This window comes from Oratosquilla oratoria, chromosome 11, assembly GCF_046742065.1.
Source record: "Oratosquilla oratoria isolate Oo_2021 chromosome 11, ASM4674206v1, whole genome shotgun sequence".
NCBI classification, from domain to species: Eukaryota; Metazoa; Arthropoda; class Malacostraca; order Stomatopoda; family Squillidae; genus Oratosquilla; species Oratosquilla oratoria.
The window spans coordinates 65528418-65552116 of NC_134787.1; the positions used below are offsets into that span (position 1 = coordinate 65528418).

At 42.5% G+C, this 23699-nt stretch overlaps 1 protein-coding gene across 5 annotated transcripts in view; it reads right to left on the reverse strand.

Annotated features, from left to right (window-relative positions):
- Positions 1-4119: 4119 nt before the first annotated feature.
- LOC143029901 (L-fucose kinase-like) overlaps positions 4120-23699 on the reverse strand; it is a 64107-nt gene continuing 44527 nt past the window's right edge. For all 5 annotated transcript variants that reach the window (XM_076193086.1, XM_076193090.1, XM_076193087.1 and 2 more), the window contains 2 exons: positions 10901-11110; positions 4120-5935 (listed from right to left, as the gene is read on the reverse strand). In XM_076193086.1, the coding sequence (XP_076049201.1) occupies positions 5657-5935; positions 10901-11110 (489 nt within the window). In that variant the 3' untranslated portion in view covers positions 4120-5656. The remainder of the gene's footprint in view (positions 5936-10900; positions 11111-23699) is intronic.

Sequence of the window (23699 nt, forward strand, 5' to 3'; positions counted from 1 at the left end):
TTCATCAAATCGGCGACCCCCCCCCCTCTCCGTCCCCCCCATTGCATAAAATATTTTATTGGAGGTAACAAGCGTTACTATCCTTAGGGAACCAAGAGGAAGGAAAGTAGCAAAACGGAAATGATAAATTATAGTGGCCAGATTTCTTTTTCGAATGGAGATTATTCTTATCACGATAGAATGGTGCACGACTCTGATCCGTGGGGGTGTCACTCTGTCCCTAAAATATTTATTGCAAACATTAGGGAGCAAAAGGGACTATTCTTGGTCCGGGATGAGTGAAGTAGAACCACCACGGCCCCCGGACTGAACAAGGTTTTCGCCCATGGGGACCCCACTCTCCGGAGGAAAAACCGTTGGTTTCTAGATCTGTGAAGTCTATCGTCGTCTAGAAGTGTTTCAAGAATTGAATCTGTAGAGTCCGTGGTTGGGACTCGAGTTCGATTCGAGGTGTCGTACTCCACACCGCGGGGTTGAGAGAGGGTGGGGAATACGGGACAACAGCTGAACAATCTTTTCCAATGTCCCCCAAGAGCTATAAGCAACCCTCCCTCTTTTGTCGACATTAGCACGTGTTCATTTTCATGATTTCTATTACTGGTTTATCGTTATTATTCCTGTTGCTATTATTTACAAAACATCCTCTTCTTTACAGGATCAGTGTCCATAAGAGAGTCCTGGGGAATGGAAAATGTCCTCTGCTGCCCAAGTGTTCACGACTATCTCCCTTGGGTGGAAGACGACGTGGCTGCTACAGGAAGTTGCAGAACAAGGAGCGAAGAGAACAGAGCACTATATTTATTTATATATTTATCTATATTTCATTTACTTCTGACCCAGGGCGGTGGGCAGGGTGCAGGGATGACCCGTCATCCAGGAGGTGCTCAGATGAGAGGGAGGGTGGGAGGGGTGTGGAGTGTATCTAGGGATGAAATGGGTGGGAGTGTTTTTATGCCTTTCCCTTTTTGGCTACCTCCCTTGGAAGGGGGAAAAAGCCTTGGTATATGTATGTATGTCATTTACTAGATATCTTAAGTTTTATTTTACTTGTTATTATGCATCCACTCTCCCTGGAAGACAACACGGACGAGACAATGAGAACAGAGTGTCCTGGCTGTTTTGATTGTTGCTCAGAAGGCCGGGCAGCTGCGGAGGCTTTCTGTGAACAATCAAAGGGAACAGGCACCACAGCGACAGTCTTCGTCCTTCGTCTGCCTGTCGCCGACGGGTCGCCTCCACCCATTTACCAGATTAAGAACACTAGCTCGTGGACCAGCTCCTTCGTACTCTGCCATTTCTTATTTACCTCACGTTGTGAATTTTTATTGCTTTGTATGTGTGCAATAAATTATACGGTTTGGAGTTTCATTCACCTAAGACTAGTGTCTTGTAGACAAAATGGGCCCCCTCTAACTTGGATCTAACTGCAGTAAATATTTAAGGCTAATACAAGTGTGTGCCCTACTTCCAGCATCATCTCAAATTCTAAACTTAGTTTATTCCAAACGAATCTATGAAATTCTAGATAAAATCAAAACAAATTAGTGACGTCATGGAGACCACGCACACACACCCAACCAAAGTACTACCCAACTAAGTTCTAGTAATCAGAAAGGGTACGTGCGAATACTTGTACTGATTTCGCTAGTAACTCTAGACCCAATTAACACTAGTAGTTTCAGCCGCGACGGTTCGGTTACAATGCAAGTCTATGAAGGCATTCACACGCAATGGCGCCTCTTTTCTTTGATTTTACGGTACCGCCGCGGTTTCCTCGCACTTCAAACCGCTAGTGTAGTTACAGCAATACCATTCCTGACTATGTATCAGTACAGACACCTTTTAAGCATTGGTAACCACATTACTAGTAGAATTGGAGCTAGTCCTTGAAATAAAAGGCTCAAATTGATACGAGAAACCAGTACCTATGGAACTGTCCCTTGATAGTCCCTCTTGATACTGGTAAGCCATGGTAATAAGATTGCTATTCCTAGCACTAGATATCTCAAAAAGATCATAGAGTACATTATCTAAACTGGTTCCGGCCCGGTACTGACGCCTCTACAGTGACGGCGCCAGCCCTGTACCGAGACCACTATAGAGCCGGCGTCGCTACTGACACCACTACACTGTCGGCCCCGTACTGACCACTACAGAGCCGGCACCGGCCCGGTACTAACACCACTATAGTGTAAGCCCTATACTGACATCACTACAAGGCCGGCGCCGGCCTTGTACCGAGACCACAGACCCGGCGCCGGCCTTGTACCGAGACCACAGACCCGGCGCCGGCCTTGTACCGAGACCACAGACCCGGCGCCGGCCCTGTACTGACACCAATACAAAGCCGGTGCCGACCCGGTACCGAAACCACTACTACAGAGCCGGCGCATGTCCTATACTGACCATAGCAGTGCCGGCGCCAGCCCTATACTAACACCACTATAGTGTTGGCCCAGTACTGCCACTACTACAAAGCCGGCGCCGGCCCAGTACTGACACTACTACAGAGCCGGCGCCGGCCCAGTACTGACACTACTACAGAGCCGGCGCCGGCCCAGTACTGACACTACTACAGAGCCGGCGCCGGCCCTGTACTGACACCACTACAGAGCCGGCGCCGGTCCTGTACTGACACCACTACAGAGCCGGCGCCAGCCCAGTACCAACACCACTACTACAGAGCCGGCCCTGTACTAACCACAGCAGAGCCGGCACCGGCCCTGTACTGATATCTCTACTACAGAGCCGGCACCGGCCCTGTACTGAGACCACAAGAGCCGGTGCCAGCCCTGTACTGAGACCACTAGATCCGGTGCCGGCCCTGTATTGACCCCTACAGAGCCAGCACCGGCCTTCTACTGACACCTACAGAGCCGGCACCGGCCCTGTACTGAGACCACTACAGAGCCGGTCCTATACTGACACCACTACAGAGCCGGCGCCGGCCCTATACTGACACAACTACAGAGCCGGCGCTATACTGACACCACTGCAGAGCCGGCGCCGGCCCTGTGCCGACCACCAAAGACTCGGCGCTAGCCCTGTACTAAGACCACCACAGTCTCGGCGCCGGCCCTGTACTGACGTCACTACAGTGCCGAGGCCAGCCTTATACTGAGACCACCACAGAGTCGGTGCCGACCCGGTACTGACACCACTACTACAGAGCCGGCGCCAGCCCAGTACTGACACTACTACAGAGCCAGCGCCGGTCCTGTACCGACACTACTACAAAGAAGCCCTGTACTGACCACAGCAGAGCCGGCGCCGGCCCTATACTGATACCTCTACTACAGAGCCGGTACCGGCCCTGTACTGAGACCACTACAGAGCCGATGCCGGCCCTGTACTGACCCCTACAGATCCGGCACCAGCCCTGTACTGACCCCTACAGAGCCGGCACCGGCCCTATACTGAGACCACTACAGAGCCGGTGCCAGTCCTATACTGATACCACCACAGAGCCAGCGCCGGCCCTGTACTGGCACCACTACAGAGCCGGCGCCGGCCATGTACTAACTCCACAACGGTGCCGACGCTGGCCCGGTACTGACGTCACTACAGTGCCGAGGCTATCCTTGTACCGAGACCACCACAGAGTCGGCGCCGGCCCTGTACCGAGACTACTACAGAGCCGGCGCCGACACCGACACCACTATAGTTTTGGCCCCGTACTGACACCACTCCATACCAAAAAAAAAAAAGTTTCTCTTCTCTATCACCAAGTTGTCCAAGATATCTTACATCATGGATGTTAATGCACATTCATACAGTCAATTCTCAGGAATAGGGACCATTTGGCCAGGCTCCCAAGTGCCTTGCTCCCTCAGCCCTTTTCCCGTGCCTGCCTTTCTGGTGAGGCTGTTGGCCTACAAGGTCTCATTTTTACTGACCCCAAGCATCTTGCCTGAACACAGTATCAACAGCTATGTTAGGAAATTTCCTCAAACTGAAGAAAATGTTTAAATCGGCCTCAACATACTTAATTCCTGATTAGAATACAAAGTAAATGATTAAAATAAAGTATTATTAACTACTTTGTTCTTTTCTATACCCCAAAACTTGTCCTTTTGCACAACGCGGGTAAAATACATAGTAGGATAATGAAAAACATGAAAATGCACTTCTCATAAATTAAACACACGTGAAGCTCCCACCGGTGAAAAAAAACAAAAGCAAAGAGTGTGTAATATCACCATTACAATTCAACCATTACATGGAAAGTGATGAAAAGAGATGAATTTAAGTCCTGAATAGATGTTACACACAAGCAGATAACACTGTTCTACTAGTTAAGATAAGACTGGAAGTTAATGTAGCACCCAAGAGTGGAAGACACACGACAGAGAAAATGGAGCAGGTACAAAGTTATAGATACCCGAGAAATGGTATGCATCAAAATGGAAAATTGAAGGTATAGAAGGTAGGTGCCCCATGAGTACGAGAAAGATATAGGTGATGTATGCAAGAGGAAAGTTGGGAAGGCAGGAGAATTGAGGTGTGTAGGTGCTACACACAAAGTACGAGATACTGTGTCTTGCTGCATTGCTTCTGACCTGGGCAGTGGGCTGGGGACAGGGATGGCCTTTAATCCACAAGGAACTAAAATAAAAGGGGGCAACAAAAGGATAGGGGTCATGCCTGGGCTGGCTGGCCACCCACATAAGGAGGAAAGAGCAGTTTAATATACAAATGTATGTAACAAAGATCTGTGACAGAGCAAGGGTACAAATGGGAGAAAGTAGAACAGGCCAACCCCAAGGGGTTGTCATATTACGAGAATGGAAGTACATAGCCTCAGAGTATGCATGAACTGGATGTGCAAGGAAAAGGTTAGTGGAATAAACTGGCAGTCATGTCTGTAAAGTGACAAGGTGCAATAGTTACACAGTTAAAGCAGAAAGGAGAGAAAGAGAAGGATTTTATATTCTCATGCTTAGGCACCTCCCTTTGCAGGTAACAGCTGATTGACTGAAAAAATATATTTTAATATTATTATTGATATAAACGATAACATTTCATCAACAATTGTACGTACAAATGTTTTCCAGAAAATCTACTTAAGAAACAGGTCCTAAGTACCTTGCACTCACCCAGTATCAGACTTCTGTAAAAACTGTAGCAAAACCTTATTCTTCTATTTCATGGGCAAAAACAACAATTATACAAAATATATATGAATATTATACTCAATTCCACTACAAGTTCAATGGTATAAAGTAGCACCAAGTTTCACAACTTTCCACAGAAATTATCAAGAGCAATTGCAACTTGTCATATGGCATAAACTCGTCATCTTAAACCATCATTTTTTAACCTTACCCCTTTGTGAAACTCCTTGAAATAATTTTCATGTCTAGGAGAACTACTTGAAAATAAACCTTTATTACAAACCAAATACAGGACATTCTTTAGATGACTGGTTTAAGCAAAAATTAATACTATAAAGACAAGAGTGATTCAACAATGCAGTTACCTAAGATTGGCATATTTATCACTCACCCTTTGAGAACCTTTAGCTCTCCCTTGCAGAAATGCAGGCTAAAAAATAGTGCCCTATAACTTTCAACACTAGCACAAAACCAAACTCAATAGAATCTAGAATCACACTATAACTAAAGTTCCCTTCCCTATTTCTCCCATCCAAACTCAGTTACAAATTTTTTGCTTCTTCTCTAAGCCTACTCAAGAGCTCCGGTGTTAGGTTCTCCACACTGGTTACACCTGCCTTGAGTACCACCTCCTCACCAACCCTAAGAATCAATCCATCCATATCCACCTCCACCTTGTCTACCTGCTGGCCCTCAAGCTGTTCCTGGGAAAACTGGACCCGAGAGTTGCTCTTGATGGCATACATGTATCCGCCCCCACCAGCTCCTGACAGTGAGGCCCCATCAATTTGGCTTCTCATGGCAGCCATTAAGCGTGTCACCTAATCAAAGAGAAAAGAATTATTATATGCATTCAAGACCCCATCTGGGGTATTGACTAAATGTTATTGTGGGGTTAAAAGCTGCTCAGTAGCATGCAGCCGATACTTTAAGGGTCTATATGGAGTGCCCCTATGGACCAGAGCCACACATCATTTTGTCTGTGATAGAGGAAATCTTTATTCATAGAGAAATGATATACTTTATTATACAGTACTATAAATGTCCCTCCATTATGCTGTCCCCCACTCTTTTTACTGTCCAGTACCATTTCTCTGAATATTCATTTTGTTGTTTCACAGAACCCTGTGGTGGGGGAAAAGAATACTGCCACCAAGTATTTCCACTTGAGTCATACAACAAAAATGGGATGGGGATAGGACTAGGCATCCTGCTCCCTGTAGCCCCAAAGGGGATTCCTAAAAAAGTAAAGGCATAAGAGGGTCTGGGAGGAATTTTCCAACCAGTACCCTAAGGTTTGGGTCTTTTAATGAACACAGATGCAGTACAGACAAGAGTAAAAGGGAAGAGATAGACAGTAAGTTTGTGAGAAGAAAGATAGATGTGTTGGCACTGAGTGAAATCAAGTTGAAAGGGAGAGGAGAGTTTGAGTTTGGGAGTGTAGTTGGGAGGATCTCAGGAGTGAAGAGAGGGCAAGGGAGTGAAAGGATGGCTATAATAGTAAGTGAAGAGATAGGTAAGTGTGCTGTGGAGTGGAAGGTTTCTTCAAGGTTAATGTGGACGAAGGTGAAACTGGGAAGGGAGATGTGGGTTTTAGTAAGTGCATATGGGCATGGTAGTGAGAAGAGTGTAGAGGAAAAGGAGCTTTTTTGGATAGATTTAAATGAGTGCATAGAGGGATTAGGGAGAAATGTCAATGTAGTGGTATTGGGAGACCTTAATGCTAGGGTAGGAAATGAACCAATAGAAGGAGTGGTTGAGAAGTATGGAGTTCAAGGAAAAAACCATAGTGGAGAGTTGATGGTGGAGATGGGTCTAGAGAGTTGATCATAGCAAATATAGTGTTTAAGAAGAAAGTCAAGAATAAGCACACATGGGAGAGGGTGGTGGATGGAAGGGTGATAGATAGAGCATTAATGGACATAGTGACAACCAGGAGTATAGTAAGAAGAGTTAAGGATGTACATATTCTAAGGGGAGAAAGTTGGGAATGTCAGATAATTTTTTGGTGAAACATAAGTTGAGAGTGGAGGATAGATGGAGAAAGAGGAGAAGGACAGAAGGTAGGGGAGGTGCTTAAAGTGAACTGCTTAAATGAGAAAGAAAAGGAGTATATAAAGATGCCGAGAGGGGAGTGGGAAGGAGTGAAGGATAAAGTAGAACTAGAAGTTGAGGAGGAATGGGGATGGTTCAAGGAGGGAGTCACAAGGTGTGCAAATTTGTATGGAACAAGGACAGAAGGAAATAGAAAGAAGGGTATGAGTGGTGGGATGAGGAAGCAAAGAAGATTGTAGAAGAGAAGAAGCAAGCATTCACAGATTGGTTCCAAAATAGAACAAGTGAATCATATGAGAGGTACAAAGGAAAGAGAAGTAAAGCATAAGATAAAGGAGGCAAAGACGAGAGCAGATGTGAAACTGGGTAAGAGTATGACAGAAAATTTTGAAAGTAATAAAAAGATGTTTTGGAAAGCAATTAAGAGAGGAAGAGGAGGTGAATCAAGTGGAGAAGAAAAAGTAAGAGGTGCAGATGGAGATATGATAATGAAAGAGAAGGCAGGAAGATGGGCATGAAGAGGAAGATGGGCAGAGTATTTTAGGGAGTTGCTAAATGTGGAGAATAAGGTGGGAAAGGTAGTTGCAATGGGAAGCGCTAAATAAATGACCATGATGAGTGAGGAAAATGGAGGAAAAAACAAGGAAAGATGAGGTGAAGGCAGTTAAGATGATGAGACCAGATAAGGCAACTAGGTTGGGTGGGTGTCATGCAGAATGTTTGAAAAAGGAGGTACAGTGATGGTGGACTGGCTGGTGAGGTTATTTAAGGTTTGTTTAAGAGAGGGTAGAATGCCGGACGACTGGAGGAGTGCCTGTATAGTTCCATTTTACGATGGAAAAGGGGATAAGTGTGAGTGTACTAGTTTCAGAGGGATCAGTTTGTTAAGTGTAGTTAGGTAGACTTATGGGAGGGTCTTGATTGAGAAGATTAGGAGAGGAACAGAGGGAGTAATTGGTGAGGAACAGTGTGGGTTTATGTCAGGTAGGGGTTGGGTGGATCAGATTTTTGTGCTAAGACAGATATGTGAGAAAGCTTTAGGAAAAGATAAGGATGTTTTTTAGGCCTTTATAGATTTGGAAAAGGCTTATGACAGTAGACAGGAAGGCACTGTAGGAAAGTTGTTAAGTAGTAGAGTAGTAGAGCTTGTGTTAGAATCAGAAATGGAGCGAATGAGTGGTTTGAGGTTAAAGTGGGACTTGGCCAGGGATGTGTTATGTCACCTTGACTGTTCAATTTATAAATGGATGAGGTGGTACAAGAGGTAAATGCAAGGTTAATGGGTCAGAGACTGGAGATTGTTAAAGAAAATGGAGAAAAGTGGGAGATAACCCAGTTGTTGTTTGCTGACAACACTGCGCTTGTGGCAGGATAAGAGGAGGCATTGAGGAAGTTAGTGACAGTTTGGGAAGGTATGTGAAAGAGGGAAGTTGAAGATAAATGTGGATAAAAGTAAGGAGAGATGTAAACGGGGAGAAAGTGGCAGCAGACTGGAAGTGAGTATTAGGGGAGAGTGACTGAAGGAAGTGGATAGGTTTAGATACTTTGGTGTGAATGTGGCAGAAAAGAGTGGAGGAGGTAGAATATAGATTGAGAGAAGCAAGTAAATGCCTTGGGGGATTAAAAAATGTAATGAGAAATAGACATTTGGGAATGGATGCTAAGAGGAGATTGTATGAAGGAATGATTGTGCCACAGCACTGTATGAGGCACATGGAACATAAGATAAGAAGACAGGAGGCATTTCAATGTGTTTGAGATGAGGTGTCTGAGAAGTATGATAGGGGTCACTAGACTGGGTAGAGTGAGAAACGAGATGAGGAGGAGAATGGAGGTGGAAAGGGAGTTGGGAGGTAGGGTTGATGAAAGAGTATTAGGATGGTTTGGACACATGGAAAGAACAAGTGAAGAAAGATTAGTAAAATAGGTGTGGAAGGCAGAGGTGGAAGGAGTGCACATGAGGGGGCAACCAAGGATGTGATGGACAGATTGGGTAAAAGGGGCATTGGGAAAGAGGGGAATGTGTGTTGAGTAAGGATGGGAGAAGACATAAGATAGGGGTGAATGGAGAAGGGTTGTGTATGGATGATGCTGTAATGCATGAGGGGGAGTGGGTGGGGAATGGGGGATGAAGGAGTATGTGTGAAAAACAAACTGATGCACCCCAAAGGGATTTCTCCCTGTCTTCTCCATTTCTGCATGAGAGGATGGAGAAGGGGGGGTTGCCAATTTAATGAAGCAGCCTTGCTGTGGATGTGCTGTGTCTTGTGACACTACTTCTGACACAGAGCATTGGTCAAGATGCAAGGATGACCTGTCATCCAGGAGGAGCCAAGATAAGAGAGAGGGAGGGGGGAGGGGGGGTGGATGGGGCAGATTTTATGCCTTTGTTTTTTGGCTACCTCCCTTGTAAGGGGGAAAAAGTCTTTAGTATATGTAGACTTAAGACTACAAGAATGATACCTTCTTGTGAAATAATACCAATGACAACACACTTCATATGGAGGTCTCCATCATGACACAGTAAACCCTCAATACAATAAACCTGGTTTAAAAAAAATATGTATTTCATTGACCCTTTTTTGGCCTATTGACATATACAGTGTGGTGGTCCAGCATTCTCCTACATTATATATGGGAAGAATGCCTACAACATTTTGTTCTACAGTTAAATTATCATACTGGGGTACTGTGTGTATGATAACAAGCAGTCAGTATTTCAGGAACAGGTTTTGGGATGCTCCTATTGACCAGACCCATACATCAATAATACATATTCAAGGAAAATAGCTATTCATAAAGGAATCTTGAGATGCTTTTATACTACTGCTGTCCCTCCTTTATGATGCCCGCTTGAGATTAAACGGTGGGGCCGAAAGGGAGAGGGGTACAGATGTTGAAAGTGAATAATGAGATTTTAGGCTCAGTCCTGAGATGGAATGCTAGCCCCTCAGGGCTACACTTCCTGATGGAGAAGAGAGGGATGACGGGTTTTGAAAATGGGCGGCTTCACCATCCACCTATCGGGGTTGGCACAAACACTGGTCATGGTATATGGAATGAAGAGTGACAATGAATGGTGGCAGTGGCAGAAAAGAAGTGAGCATGTAAAGTTTGGTTGGAAAGAATGTTTTAATCATGTGTTGCCTCAAGTTTCATGTGGAAAACCCACAGCCCCACACTGGCTGGCAACACTCCTCAACCTCTCCCACCAGTGTCTGGGAAGAAACTTTGTACTGTTGTTTGTGTTTATAAGCATGGGACGGTTTCCATGTCACTGGCTAAAAGTGTCAGGGAAGGAAAGCAGAGCAGTTACCAGCTGTCAGGTTATGTATGAAAAAGTGTAAATTGATTGAGATATTTGGCCTTTCAAGTCCCTGAAGTGATTTGATTTTGATTTGGTTTAATATCATAAACTCTCCCTCTCTGAGAAGGCTAGGACAGCTTATGAGGGGCCTTTTGCAACAGAGATTTAAGCCTGTTGCCAAAGCTGGACTCCAACCTCACACTCAAATAGCAATGCTCTAAATCACTTGGCCACCAAGCACCCCAAAGGGCCTACAGTACTGACTGTACATAAACTATTCAGTCAATACCCCTGTCCAGGGATATTCAATAGTATGTGCAAGAAATTTTCAATGATCAAACTACTAGTCTTACAACTCACATGTGCCACAAAACTAGTTCATAATAGTGAGAATGAATTATTCAGTATCAAGGTCATTTCATACCTGTTGTGGTTCACAACCAGTAGCAACCATCTTCTTGAGCGTCCAGTACTCCCCAACACAATGACCAAGTCCCTCCAGGTTTCTGCACAAGAGCTCTGTAGCTGCTTTGATTGCTAAAATGCGGAGCTGAGCAAAACTGTGTGTGATGGTGGGGTCATGAGCATACCAGTTTCGAATAACAGCTTGCAGAAGGTTCCTTGCCAGTCTCACCTGCAAGTGAAATAGCTGTAGTTTCCTGCTGAGATTGATGTTGAGGATGAACAATGTGAACAGCCAATTATAGATCTTATAACTATATCATGGGAGGAGAACAGGGGTGGTAAGGGAGTTGGGAGATAGGGTTGATGAAAGAGTATTGGGATGGTTTGGACACATGGAAAGAATGAGTGAAGAAAGACTAGTAAAAGAGGTATGGAAGGCAGATGTGGGAGTGAACATGAGGGGGTGACCTAGGATGAGATGGATGGATGGGGTGAAAGGGGCTTTGGGGAAGAGGGGAATGTCTGTTGATGAAGGACGGGAGAGGACAGAAGACATGGGTGAATGGCGAATGGTTGTATATGAATGATGTTGTGATGCATGAGGTGGAATGGGTGGGGGGGGATGGGGGGTGAGGTAGTATGTACGAGAAAAATTTGACACAGCCCAAAGGGATTTCTCCCCATCTTCTCTTTTTCTACATGAGGGGATGGAGAGGGGGGGGGGTCGCCGATTTAATGAAGCAGCCTTGCTGTGGATGTGTAGTGTCTTGTGACACTGCCTCTGACCCAGGGCAGTGGACAAGATGCAGGGATGACCCGTCATCCAAGAGGTGCCGAGATAAGAGGAAGGGTAGAGGGTGGAGGGGATTGAAATGTATTAGGGATGGAACAGGTGGGAATGGTTTTATGCCTTTTCTTTTTGTCTATCTCCCTTGTAAGGGGGAAAAGCCTTTGGTATATGTATGTATGTATGTATATATATACATACATATGTATGTATGTATGTATGTATATATATACATACATATATATGTATGTATGTATATATATACATACATATATATATATATATATATATATATATAATATACACACACATACAATTATCCAAGTACTTAATGAAAAAGCAAATTGGGTCAGAGACACAAAGGATAGGAAAAAATGTATTGTGGTATAAGGACTAAAAGAAAAACATGGTCTGGCGAGGTACATGAAAAAGAAAAAGAGACAGCAATAGCAATCCTAAAAGAAATTCAGGATGGAGCTCAAGAGGCAGGGAAAGATGTAGATGATGCATATAGGATTGGTCACTATTCTAAGGATAGAAATCGACCACTAAAGATAAAACTAAGATCACAAATGGTACTAGAAGACATATTTGAGAAAGTAGGTAACTTGGCAAGGAGTGAGAAGTACAATAAGATATGGATAAAAAAAGAGAAATGAGTATTGAAGAATTAGAAAAAAGAAGACACTAAGAGATGAAGCAAAGGGAAAAAATGCGATGAACGGAGACTGAAAGCAAGGAATTCTAATGGATAGTAACTGATATGAGACTGAGGAAATGGTACATTAGAGTGGGTGAACCAAAGGCCGAAAAAAATGGAGAAAGAAAAAAATTGAAAGTTGCCTATACCAACATCGACGGATTAATTTCAGGATGAATGAACTTAATGATTACCTACTAGAAGAAAAACTAGACATAATGGGAACTGTGGAGACTAAACTATTCAAATACCACCCATCGATGTTGGACATGGACTATACAATTACTGGATTAAAAACAGACAAGAAACAGGGAGGAGGAATCATGTTCTTGGCAAAGAAAAATTTGAATGTGACAAAAATTGTGGAGGGCAAAGGTAATGTGGAACTGATCATGATAAAAGTCCAAGACAAGAACATAAAAAGTAGAGAGTTTGTGGTGACATATGTGCCCCCAAAAACGAGCGCTTGTAAAGAGAATGAGCATACGAAAATGCTAGAAGATACAAGGCAATCATTAAACGAGATACTAATCGGCAGAAGCAATCTGGTAATTATGGGGGACTTCAATTGCAAAGAAATTTGTTGGGAGAACATGACAGTGAGAGGAGAAGACTTGTGGGGTAATGTACTACTGGACATGACCATAGCAAGTTTATAAACTATAGAAATGAGTATGTAAAAGTGAGAAGAGAGGAAAAAAGGAACCATGAAAAGGACATTATTGATATATTCAAAGAGCAACCCAAGCTATTCTATCGATAAATGAACGGTAAACTTGAAAACAGACCAGAAATGGTGAAACTACACCAAGGGAATATAGAATACACAGAAGAATTAGAAATGGCCAAAGTCATGAATAATCACTTCAAATCTGTTTTTACTAGAGAGAAAGCACAATATTGGGACGAAGGAAATGAAAGGCGATCTCCCCCCATGAGCGAGATAATAACACAAAAAGAAATAATGGAACATCTATCAAACCTTGACGTCAGGAAATCATATGGCCCTGATGGAATTGCAAATTGGATTCTAAAAGAATGCAAGGAAGAACTAACGGACAAAATAGATAACATAAGTTGCTCACTTAAAGAAGGAAATATTCCAAAAGACTGGAAAAATGCCAACATTGTACCAATATATAAAGGAGGAAACAAGGAAGAACCACCTAACTACAGGCCAGTCTCACTAATAAGCACTATAGCCACAATTTGTGAGAAAATCATCAAGAATAGATGGGTAAAACACCTGGAAGATAATAACATAATAAACCCAAGACAATTTGGGTTCAGACAAGGCTGATCATGTACCACAAACTTAATATGTTTCTACATACATACATACATATACCAAGGCCTTTTCCCCCTTACAAGGGAGGTAGCCAAAAAGAAAAAGGCATAAAACCATTCCCACCCATTCCATCCCTAAATACACTTCACCCCCCTCCACCCTCCATCTTAGCACCTCCTAGATGACGGGTTATCCCTGCACCTTGTCCACTGCCCTGGGTCAGAGGCAGTGTCGCAAGACACAGCACATCCACAGCAAGGCCACCTCATTAAATCGGCGACCCCCCCTCTCCGTCCCCCCATGCATAAAAGGAGAAGACAGGGAGAAATCCCTTCGGGCTGCATCAAATTTTTCTCACACATACTACCTCACCCCCCATTCCACCTCATGTATCACAGCATCATCCATATATAACCATTCTCCATTCACCCCTGTCTTCTGTCCTCTCCCGTCCTTCCTCAACAGACATTTCCCTCTTCCCCAATGCCCCCTTCACACCATCCATCCATCTCATCATAGGACACCCCCTCATGTTCACTCCCTCCACATTTGCCTTCCATACCTCTTTTACTAGTCTTTCTTCACTCATTCTTTTCATGTGTCTAAACCATCCTAATACTCTTTCATCAACCCTATCTCCCAGCTCCCTTTCCACCCCTGTTCTCCTCCTTACCTCCTCATTTCTCACTCTATCCAGCATAGTAACCCCCATCATACTTCTCAAACATCTCATCTCAATCACATTCAAACTCCTTCTCTCTTCCTCTCATATGTGCCATGTTTCTGCCCCATAGAGTGCTGTTGGCACAATCACTCCTTCATACAGTCTCCTCTTAGCATCCATTCCCAAATGTCTATTCCTCATTACACTTTTTAATCCAAGGCATTTACTCGATTCTCTCAACCTATATTCCACCTCCACTTTCACTCCACACTTTCCTGCCACATTTGCACCCAAGTATCTAAAACTATCCACTTCCTCCAGTCTTTTACCCTTAATGCTCACTTTCAGTCTACTGCCACTTTTACCCCTCGTATATCTCATCACCCTTTCTTCTTTCACACACTTTCCAAACTGTCACCAACTTCCTCAATCCCTTCTCTGATCCTGCTACAAGCACAGTGTCGTCTGCAAACAACAGCTGGCTCACCTCCCACTTTTCTCTTTTTTCTTTAACCATCTCCAATCCCTGACCCACTACCCTTGCATTTACCTCTCACACTGCCCCATCCATGTATAAGTTGAACAGCCAGGGTGACATAACACATCCCTGACAAAATCCCACCTTTACCTCGAACCACTCATTCTCTCCATTTCTAATCCTGACACATTCTATACTACTCTTGTAAAAACTCAACAGCTCCTAGAAGCTTTCCTCCTATCCAGAATATCTGCAAAACCTCCCACAGTGCCTTCCTGTCTACCCTGTCACAAGCCTTTTCCATATCCATAAAAGCCAAAAAAACATCCTTACCTTTTTCTACAGCTTTCTCACATATCTGTCTTAGCACAAAAATCTGATCTACACAACCTCTACCGTCCTAAATCCACACTGTTCCTCACCAATTACTCCCTCTGTTCCTCTCCTAATCCTCTCAATCAAGATCCTCCCATAAGCCTTCCCAACTACACTTAACAAGCTAATCCCTCTGAGACTACTACACTCACACTTGTCCCCTTTTCCCTTGTAAAGTGGAACTATACAGGCACTCCTCCAGTCCTCTGGCACTCTACCCTCTCTCCAGCAAACATTAAATAACCTTACCAGCCAGTCCACCATCACTGTACCTCCTTTTTTTAGACATTCTGCATGGCATCCATCCAGAACCAGATGCCTTACCTGCTTTCATCACCTTAACAACTGCCTTCACTTCATCCTTCCTTATTTCTCCTCCATTTTCCTCACTCATTACTCTCATTTTTTTAGGACTTCCCACTGCAACTATCTTTCCCTCCCTATCCTCCTTCACATTTAGCAACTCCCTAAAATACTCTGCCAATCTTCCCCTTACTACCTTCTCTTCTATTATCATCTCTCCATCTGCACCTTTTATCTTTTCTCCTCTACTTGATTCACCTCCTCTTCCACTCTTAATTTCTTTCCAAAACATCTTTTTATTACTTTCAAAATTTTCTGTCATACTCTTACCCCACTTCACATCTGTTCTCCTATTTGCCTCCTTTACTTTGTGCTTTACTTCTCTTTTTTTTTCTTTGTGCCTTTCATATGACTCCCTCATCCTATTTTGTAACCAATCTGTGAAAGCTCACTTCTCTTCTACAACCTTCTTTGTTTCTTCTATGTTTCTACTCAAGATTAATAGATGTAGTGCAAGAAAGGAATGGATGGGCTGATTGTGCCTTCCTGGACTCACAAAAAGCTTTTGCCAAAGTACATGTACCACACAATTTTTTTTTTTTTTAAACTGGAACATATAGGAGGGATACAAGGGAACCTACTAAAATGGATCGAGGACTTCCTGATTGGTAGAAAGATGAGAGTAGCGCTCAGAGAAGAGTATTCAGGTTGGAAAGAGGTGATCAGTGGAGTACCACAAGGATCTGTATTGGCTCCAATAATGTTTGCTATTTATGTGAATGACATGGATGTGAAATGTTACACAAGCTTCTTTGTAGACGACACCAAACTGTTTAGGAAAGTAAAAACTGAAAAGGATTGCGAATCACTGCAGGAAGACCTGAATAAGGTGTGGAACTGGAGTCAGAAATGGGAAGTGGACTTCAATATTAACAAGTGTAGCATAATGGAGTTTGGAAAAAGCAAAAATAGAATATCAGGACAATATAAAATTGGAACTAAGGAGGTAAAGAAGGAGAGATCCAAAAAAGATTTGGGTGTAATTATCTCAAACTACTTGTCCTATGATAAAGAGAAACAAAATTGTCGGAGAATCCTACAACTTGCTAAGATCAATAAAAGTGGCATTTACATATTTGGACGATGAAATGCTTAAAAAATATTGGTCACACTGATAAGGCCTTGACTAGAATATGCGGCTATATTGTGGTCACCCAGTACCAAAAAGAATATAAAGAAAATAGAAAGAATCCAGCGAGCAGCCTCAAAAATGGCCCCTGCACTTGCAAACTTGTCATATGAGGAGAGATTGGCTAAACTGGAGTTACCAACTCTGAAGCAAAGAAGAGAGGTGACCTACTGACCATCTACAGAATCATGAAGGGCACAGAAATACTCTATAGAGAGGACTTGTTAAACTGGGACAAGAGAAGCACAAGAGGACATGGAAAGAAAATAAAAAACATAGCTACACAAGAGATCTGAAGAAAAACATTTTCCACATACAATGGACACTTGGAACAAACTGGACAAAGAAATAGTGTGCGCAAAAACCATTCATGAGTTTAAGAGCAAACTAGACACTGCGAGATGCAAATGTGGGACACCACGAGCGTAGCTCCCCTTCCCATAAAATACAACTAGGTAAGGAGAAATAAGGAAGGATGAAGTGAAGGCAGTTGTTAAGATGATGAAAGCAGGTAAGGCACCTGGTCTGGATGGATGCCATGCAGAATGTCTAAAAAAAGGAGGTACAGTGATGGTGGACTGGCTGGTGAGGTTATTTAATGTTTGCTGGAGAGAGGGTAGAGTGCCGGAGGACTGGAGGAGTGCCTGCATAGTTCCACTTTACAAGGGAAAAGGGGACAAGTGTGAATGTAGTAGTTTCATATTAGCTTGTTAACCACTTCAGTACGGGACTTAAATCTCGCGGGCAGCAGCCAATGCCAGCCGTATGACGTCACGTAATAATATTCTTATCATAAAATATAGTCGCCGCTTATATCGATCATTCTCTCTTTCACCCGCGAATTTTGAAAACCACAGAGAATGGGATTCAGGGCGCATTTGGGAGAATGTAAAAACACAGGGGCGACTACAATAAATATAATCAAGACGCCGATATGGCAGCATCGCGAATCCACTTGCTCCTCATGACGCCTACGTGTGCGGCACCGTATGGAAGGGGTTAAGTGTAGTTGGGAAGGCTTATGGGAGGATCTTGATTGAGAGGATTAGCAGAGGAACAAAGGGAGTAATTGGTGAGGAACAGTGTAGATTTAAGATGGGTAGAGGTTGTGTAGATCAGATTTTTGTGGTAAGACAGATATGTGAGAGAGCTATAGGAAAGGGGAAGGATGTTTTTTGGGCTTTTATGGATCTGGAAAAGGCTTACGACAGGGTAGACAGAAAGGCACTGTGGGAGGTTTTGCAGATATACGGGATAGGAGGAAAGCTTCTAGGAGCTGTCAAGAGTTTTTATGAGGGTAGTAGAGCTTGTGTCAGGTTTAGAAATGGAGAGTGAGTGGTTCGAGGTAAAGGTGGGACTTCGTCAAGGATGCGTTATGTCACTCTGGCTGTTCAACTTATACATGGATGGGGTGGTGCGAGAGGTAAATGCAAGGGTAGTGGGTCAGGGATTGGAGATGGTTAAAGAAAATGGAGAAAAGTGGGAGGTGAGCCAGCTGTTGTTTGCAGACGACACTGCGCTTGTGGCAGGATCGGAGGAGGGAATGAGGAAGTTGGTGACAGTTTGGGAGAGTGTGTGATAGAAGAAAGCTGAAGATAAATGTGGGTAAATGTACGGTGATGAGATGTACAAGGGGTGAAAGTGGAAGTAGACTGGAAGTGAGCATTAAGGGAGAGCGACTGGAGGAAGTGGATAGTTTTAGATACTTGGGTGCAAATGTGGCAGGAAAAGGTGGAGTGAAGGTGGAGGCAGAATGTAGATTGAGAGAAGCAAGTAAATGCCTTGGTGGTTTAAAAAGTGTAATGAGGAGTAGACATTTGGGAATGGAGGCTAAAAGGAGACTGTATGAAGGAGTGATTGTGCCAACAGTACTGTATGGGGCAGAAACATGGAACATGAGAGAGGAAGAGAGGAGTTTGAATGTGTTTGAGATGAGGTGTCTGAGAAGTATGATGGGGGCTACTATGCTGGACAGAGTGAGAAATGAGGAGGTGAGGAGGAGAACAGGGGTGGAAAGGGAGTTGGGAGATAGGGTTGATGAAAGAGTATTGGGATGGTTTGGACACATGGAAAGAATGAGTGATGAAAGACTTGTAAAAGAGGTATGGAAGGCAGATGTGGAGGGAGTGAACATGAAGGGACATCCTAGGATGAGGTGGATGGATGGGGTAAAGGGGGCTTTGGGGAAGAGGGAAATGTCTGTTGAGGAAGGACGGGAGAGGACAGAAGACAGGGATGAATGGAGAATGGTTGTATATGGATGATGTTGTGATGCATGAAGTGAAATGGGTGGGGGGATGGGGGGTGAGGTAATATGTGTGAGCAAATTTTGACGCAGCCTGAAGGGATTTCTCCCTGTCTTCTCCTTTTATGCATGGGGGGACAGAGAGGGGGGGTTGCCGATTTAATGAAGCGGCCTTGCTGTGGATGTGCTGTGTCTTGCGACACTGCTTCTTACCCAGGGCAGTGGACAAGGTGTAGGGATGACCCGTCATCCAGGAGGTGCTAAGATAAGAGGGAGGGTGGAGGGGCGTGGAGTGTTTTCAGGGATGGAATGGGTGGGAATGATTTTATGCCTTTTCCTTTTTGGCTACCTCCCTTGTAAGGGGGAAAAAGCCTTGGTATATGTATGTATGTATGTAAATACAACTAGGTAAATACACACACCATATACTCATTGAGACTGAACTTAAGGAAGAAATACACATGAAGAGAAATGAAAAGCATAGGAAAGGAAGATTGATGTACAGCAAAAAGAACCTTGGGAAATCAAAGAAATTCCTCTAGAATGCTAATTGGGAAATAATTTACATGGAAGAGACAAAAGTGGAAGAGAAATGGGATATCTTGATGGATAATTACAATGAAGGAGTGAAGAGGCACATACCAAGACAGAAGCTAGAGAGAGTGTACATTAAATGCTGGTTCAACAAAAGATGCAGCGAGGCAAAAGATAGAACGGACAGAGCTTGGAAGAGATGGAGAAAAGATAAAAAACCTGGAAAATGGCAAGTTTATATTAACTATAGAAATGAGTATGTAAAAGTGAGAAGAGAGGAAAAAAAGAACCATGAAAAGGACATTATAGATAAATGCAAAGAGCAATCCAAGCTACTCTATCAATACGTGAATGGTAAACTTAAAAATAAACAGGAAATGGTGAAACTACACCAAGGGAATATAGAATGCACAGAAGAATTAGAAATGGCCAAAGTCATGAATAATCACTTCAAGTTTTCACTAGAGAGAAAGCACAATATTGGGATGAAGGAAATGAAAGGCGATCTCCCCCCATGAGCAAGGTAATAATAACACAAAGAAATAATGGAACATCTATCAAACCTTGACGTCAGGAAATCACATGGCCCTGATGGAATTGCAAATTGGATTCTAAAAGAATGCAAAGAAGAACTAACGGACAAAATACATAACATAATAAGTTGCTCACTTAAGGGGGATTGACGCTCTGGAAAGCCATTTTTTTTTTTATCAAAAATTTCATTTTGCATGGATTTATATTCCAACACTATTCAAAAATATGTAGGAAAGTTAATTTTAGCCATTGGCACTCGCTAACATGTGCTAAGTAGCTTTAAAAGGATAATGGGCATATTAGCAACCTGGAAGAATGAACACTACACATGGCGAAATAAAGCTCTTTTCTGCATGTCGTTTTCTCAATATTTTCCTTCGTTTTGCGTGTGAAAATCTAGTGGTATTTGTCATCTTTTTCTCTTACTTGTTGTACAGACTCAAGTAAAAACTTGGGCTTTTTGATGAAATGAACCTTTTGCAATGGGTGGCACTCACTTGTTTGGTGATAAGGGAAGGTGCTCATTGCTGATTAAAAAATAACCCTTATCAATGATTTGACATTGTGAAGGCACCCCAGCAGTGAGGCTTTTACCCATAAAAGCTGATAAAGGCAAAGAAAAGAAGGAGAGAGAGAGAAGAAAAGGCTCACCATTGCAACATTCAACAGATAATAAAGTGAAAAAGGATCATTTCTATTTTAAATATTATAAACAAAGACTGAGTATAATTTATATATAGAAACTTTCAGAATGTTATATTAGAAAATAATTCCAGCCATAACATACAAAACCAAAGTATGTTGTATGAAAAAGTTCTGACATCTTACTGAAAACTTTGAAGTGTGATTTCTAAAACAAAGATTTTTTGGTTTCAAATATTTGGCAAATTTAAAAAAGATCATCAAATTTTCTTCAAACTTACCATGCTAACACATGAATGTTGTGCCTTTCTCGTGTAAGTTTTGATAAATGATTAAAATTATAAATAATATCGCTAGAGGGAATTTTATCAGAAAAAAGCGCTATCGGTGCGACATCACAAAGTCATGCATTTTGTGACCTATGTACAGGTAAACGTCGACTTACGATGGCCGCGACTTACGATTGTTCGACTTTACGATGACGACGACGACATGATAATTTAACCCCTTCCATACGGTGCCGCACACGTAGGCGTCATGAGGAGCAAGTGGATTCGCGACGCTGCCATATCGGCGTCTTGATTATATTTATTGTAGTCGCCCCTGTGTTTTTACATTCTCTCAAATGTGCCTTGAATCCCATTCTCTGTGGTTTTCAAAATTCGCGGGTGAAAGAGAGAACGATCGATATAAGCGGTGACTATATTTTATGATGCGAGTATTATTACGTCACGTCGTATGGCTGGCATTGGCTGCTGCCCGCGAGATTTAAGTTCCGTACTGAAAATACATATTATAGTGTTTGAATATGGTAAAAAGGATAAAAATAATTAAATAAACTACTGTACATGTTTAATAGGCTATATTCAGTATCTCTGGTGGTTAATATACAGGTAGGCTAGGTACAGTGACCACGGAACAGTGATACACAAATTGGGGATCGACTTACGATGAAATCGTCTTACGATGGCTCTATCGAAACCTAATGCCATCGTAAGTCGACGTTTACCTGTATACTGATCTATTACGATTTTAGGAAAAAATTAAATTACAAGCTGTTTGTAAGGTATTTGAGATTTTACATGCAAAAGCAGGTTAGTCTAGGCAAAGTATTAAGATCAGAAAACATTTGAGACATCATCAATAACATCATATGGACTGACGGATGAAGAGACAGACATACATCGTTCAAATGCTCATGGAATATGGAAAATAATAATTTGATTATACTGTAAAAATATCAAGTCTATAGATAAAAAACTTTTTTTTATTAATATTTTATATCACTCCATCTGATCCCCCTTAAAGAAGGAAAAATACCAAAAGACTGGAAAAATGCTAACATTGTACCAATATATAAAGGAGGAAACAAGGAAGAACCAACTAACTATAGACCAGTCTCACTAACAAGCACTATAGCCAAAATTTGTGAGAAAATCATCAAGAATAGATGGGTAAAACACCTGGAAGATAATAATATAATAAACCCAAGACAATTTGGGTTCAGACAAGGAAGATCATGTACCACAAACTTAACATGTTCCTACTCAAGATTAATAGACATAGTGCAAGAAAGGAATGGATGGACTGATTGTGCCTTCCTGGACTTACAAAAAGCTTTTGACAAAGTACCACACAAAAAATTATTTAAAAAAACTGGAACATATAGGAGGGATACAAGGGAACCTACTAAAATAGATGGAGGACTTCCTTATTGGTAGAAAGATGAGAGTAGAGCTCAGAGAAAAATATTCAGGTTGGAAAGAGGTGATCAGTGGAGTACCGCAAGGATCTGTATTGGCTCCAATAATGTTTGCTATTTATGTGAATGACATGGATGATGATGTGCAATGTTACATGAGCTTCTTTGCAGATGATGCTAAATTGTTAAGGAAAGTAAAAACTGAAAAGGATTGCAAATCACTACAGAAAGATTTGAATAAGATATGGAACTGAAGTCAGAAATGGGAAGTAGACTTCAATGTTAACAAGTGTGAGCAAAATTTGACGTAGCCCGAAGGGATTTCTCCCCGTCCTCTCATTTTATGCAAGGGGGGGACGGAGAGGGGGGGGTCGCCGATTTAATGAAGCGGCCTTGCTGTGGATGTGCTGTGTCTTGCGACACTGCTTCTGACCCAGGGCAGTGGACAAGGTGTAGGGATGACCCGTCATTCAGGAGGTGCTAAGATAAGAGGGAGGGTGGAGGGGTGTGGTGTGTATTCAGGGGTGGAATGGGTGGGATTGATTTTGTGACTTTTTCTTTTTGGCTACCCCCCTTGTAAGGGGGAAAAAGCCTTGGTATATGTATGTATGTATGTACGCAGCATAATGGAGTTTGGAAAAAGCAAAAACAGAATATTAGGACAATATAAAATTAGAACTAAGGAGGTAATGAAGGAAAAATTAAAAAACGACTTGTCCTACGATAAACAGATAAACAAAACTGCCAGAGAATTCCATAACTTGCTAAGATCAATAAAAGTGGCATTGACTTATTTGGACAATGAAATGATTAAAAAAATATTGGTCACACTGATAAGGCCTAGACTACAATATGCGGCAACATTGTGGTCACCCAGTACCAAAAAGAATATAAGGAAAATACAAAGAATCCAGACAGCAGCCACAAAAATGGCACCTGCATTTGCAAACTTGTCATATGAGGAGAGATTGGCTAAACTGGAGTTACCGACTCTGGAGCAAAGAAGAGAGGTGACCTACTGACCATCTACAGAATCATGAAGGGCACAGAAATACTCAATAGAGAGGACTTGTTAAACTGGGACAAGAGAAACACAAGAGAACATGGAGGAGGGGAAAAAAAAAAAGAAAAAAAAAAATTATAGAAGAGATCTGCTGAAGAAAAACAGTTTTCCACATAGAGTGGTCACTTGGAACAAACTGGTCGAAAAAATAGTGTGCACAAAAACCATTCATGAGTTTAAGAGCAAACTAGACACTGCGAGATACAAAGGAGGGACACCACGAGCATAGCTCACCTTCCCGCAAAATACATACATACATACATACATATACCAAGGCTTTTTCCCCCTTACAAGGAGGGTAGCCAAAAAGAAAA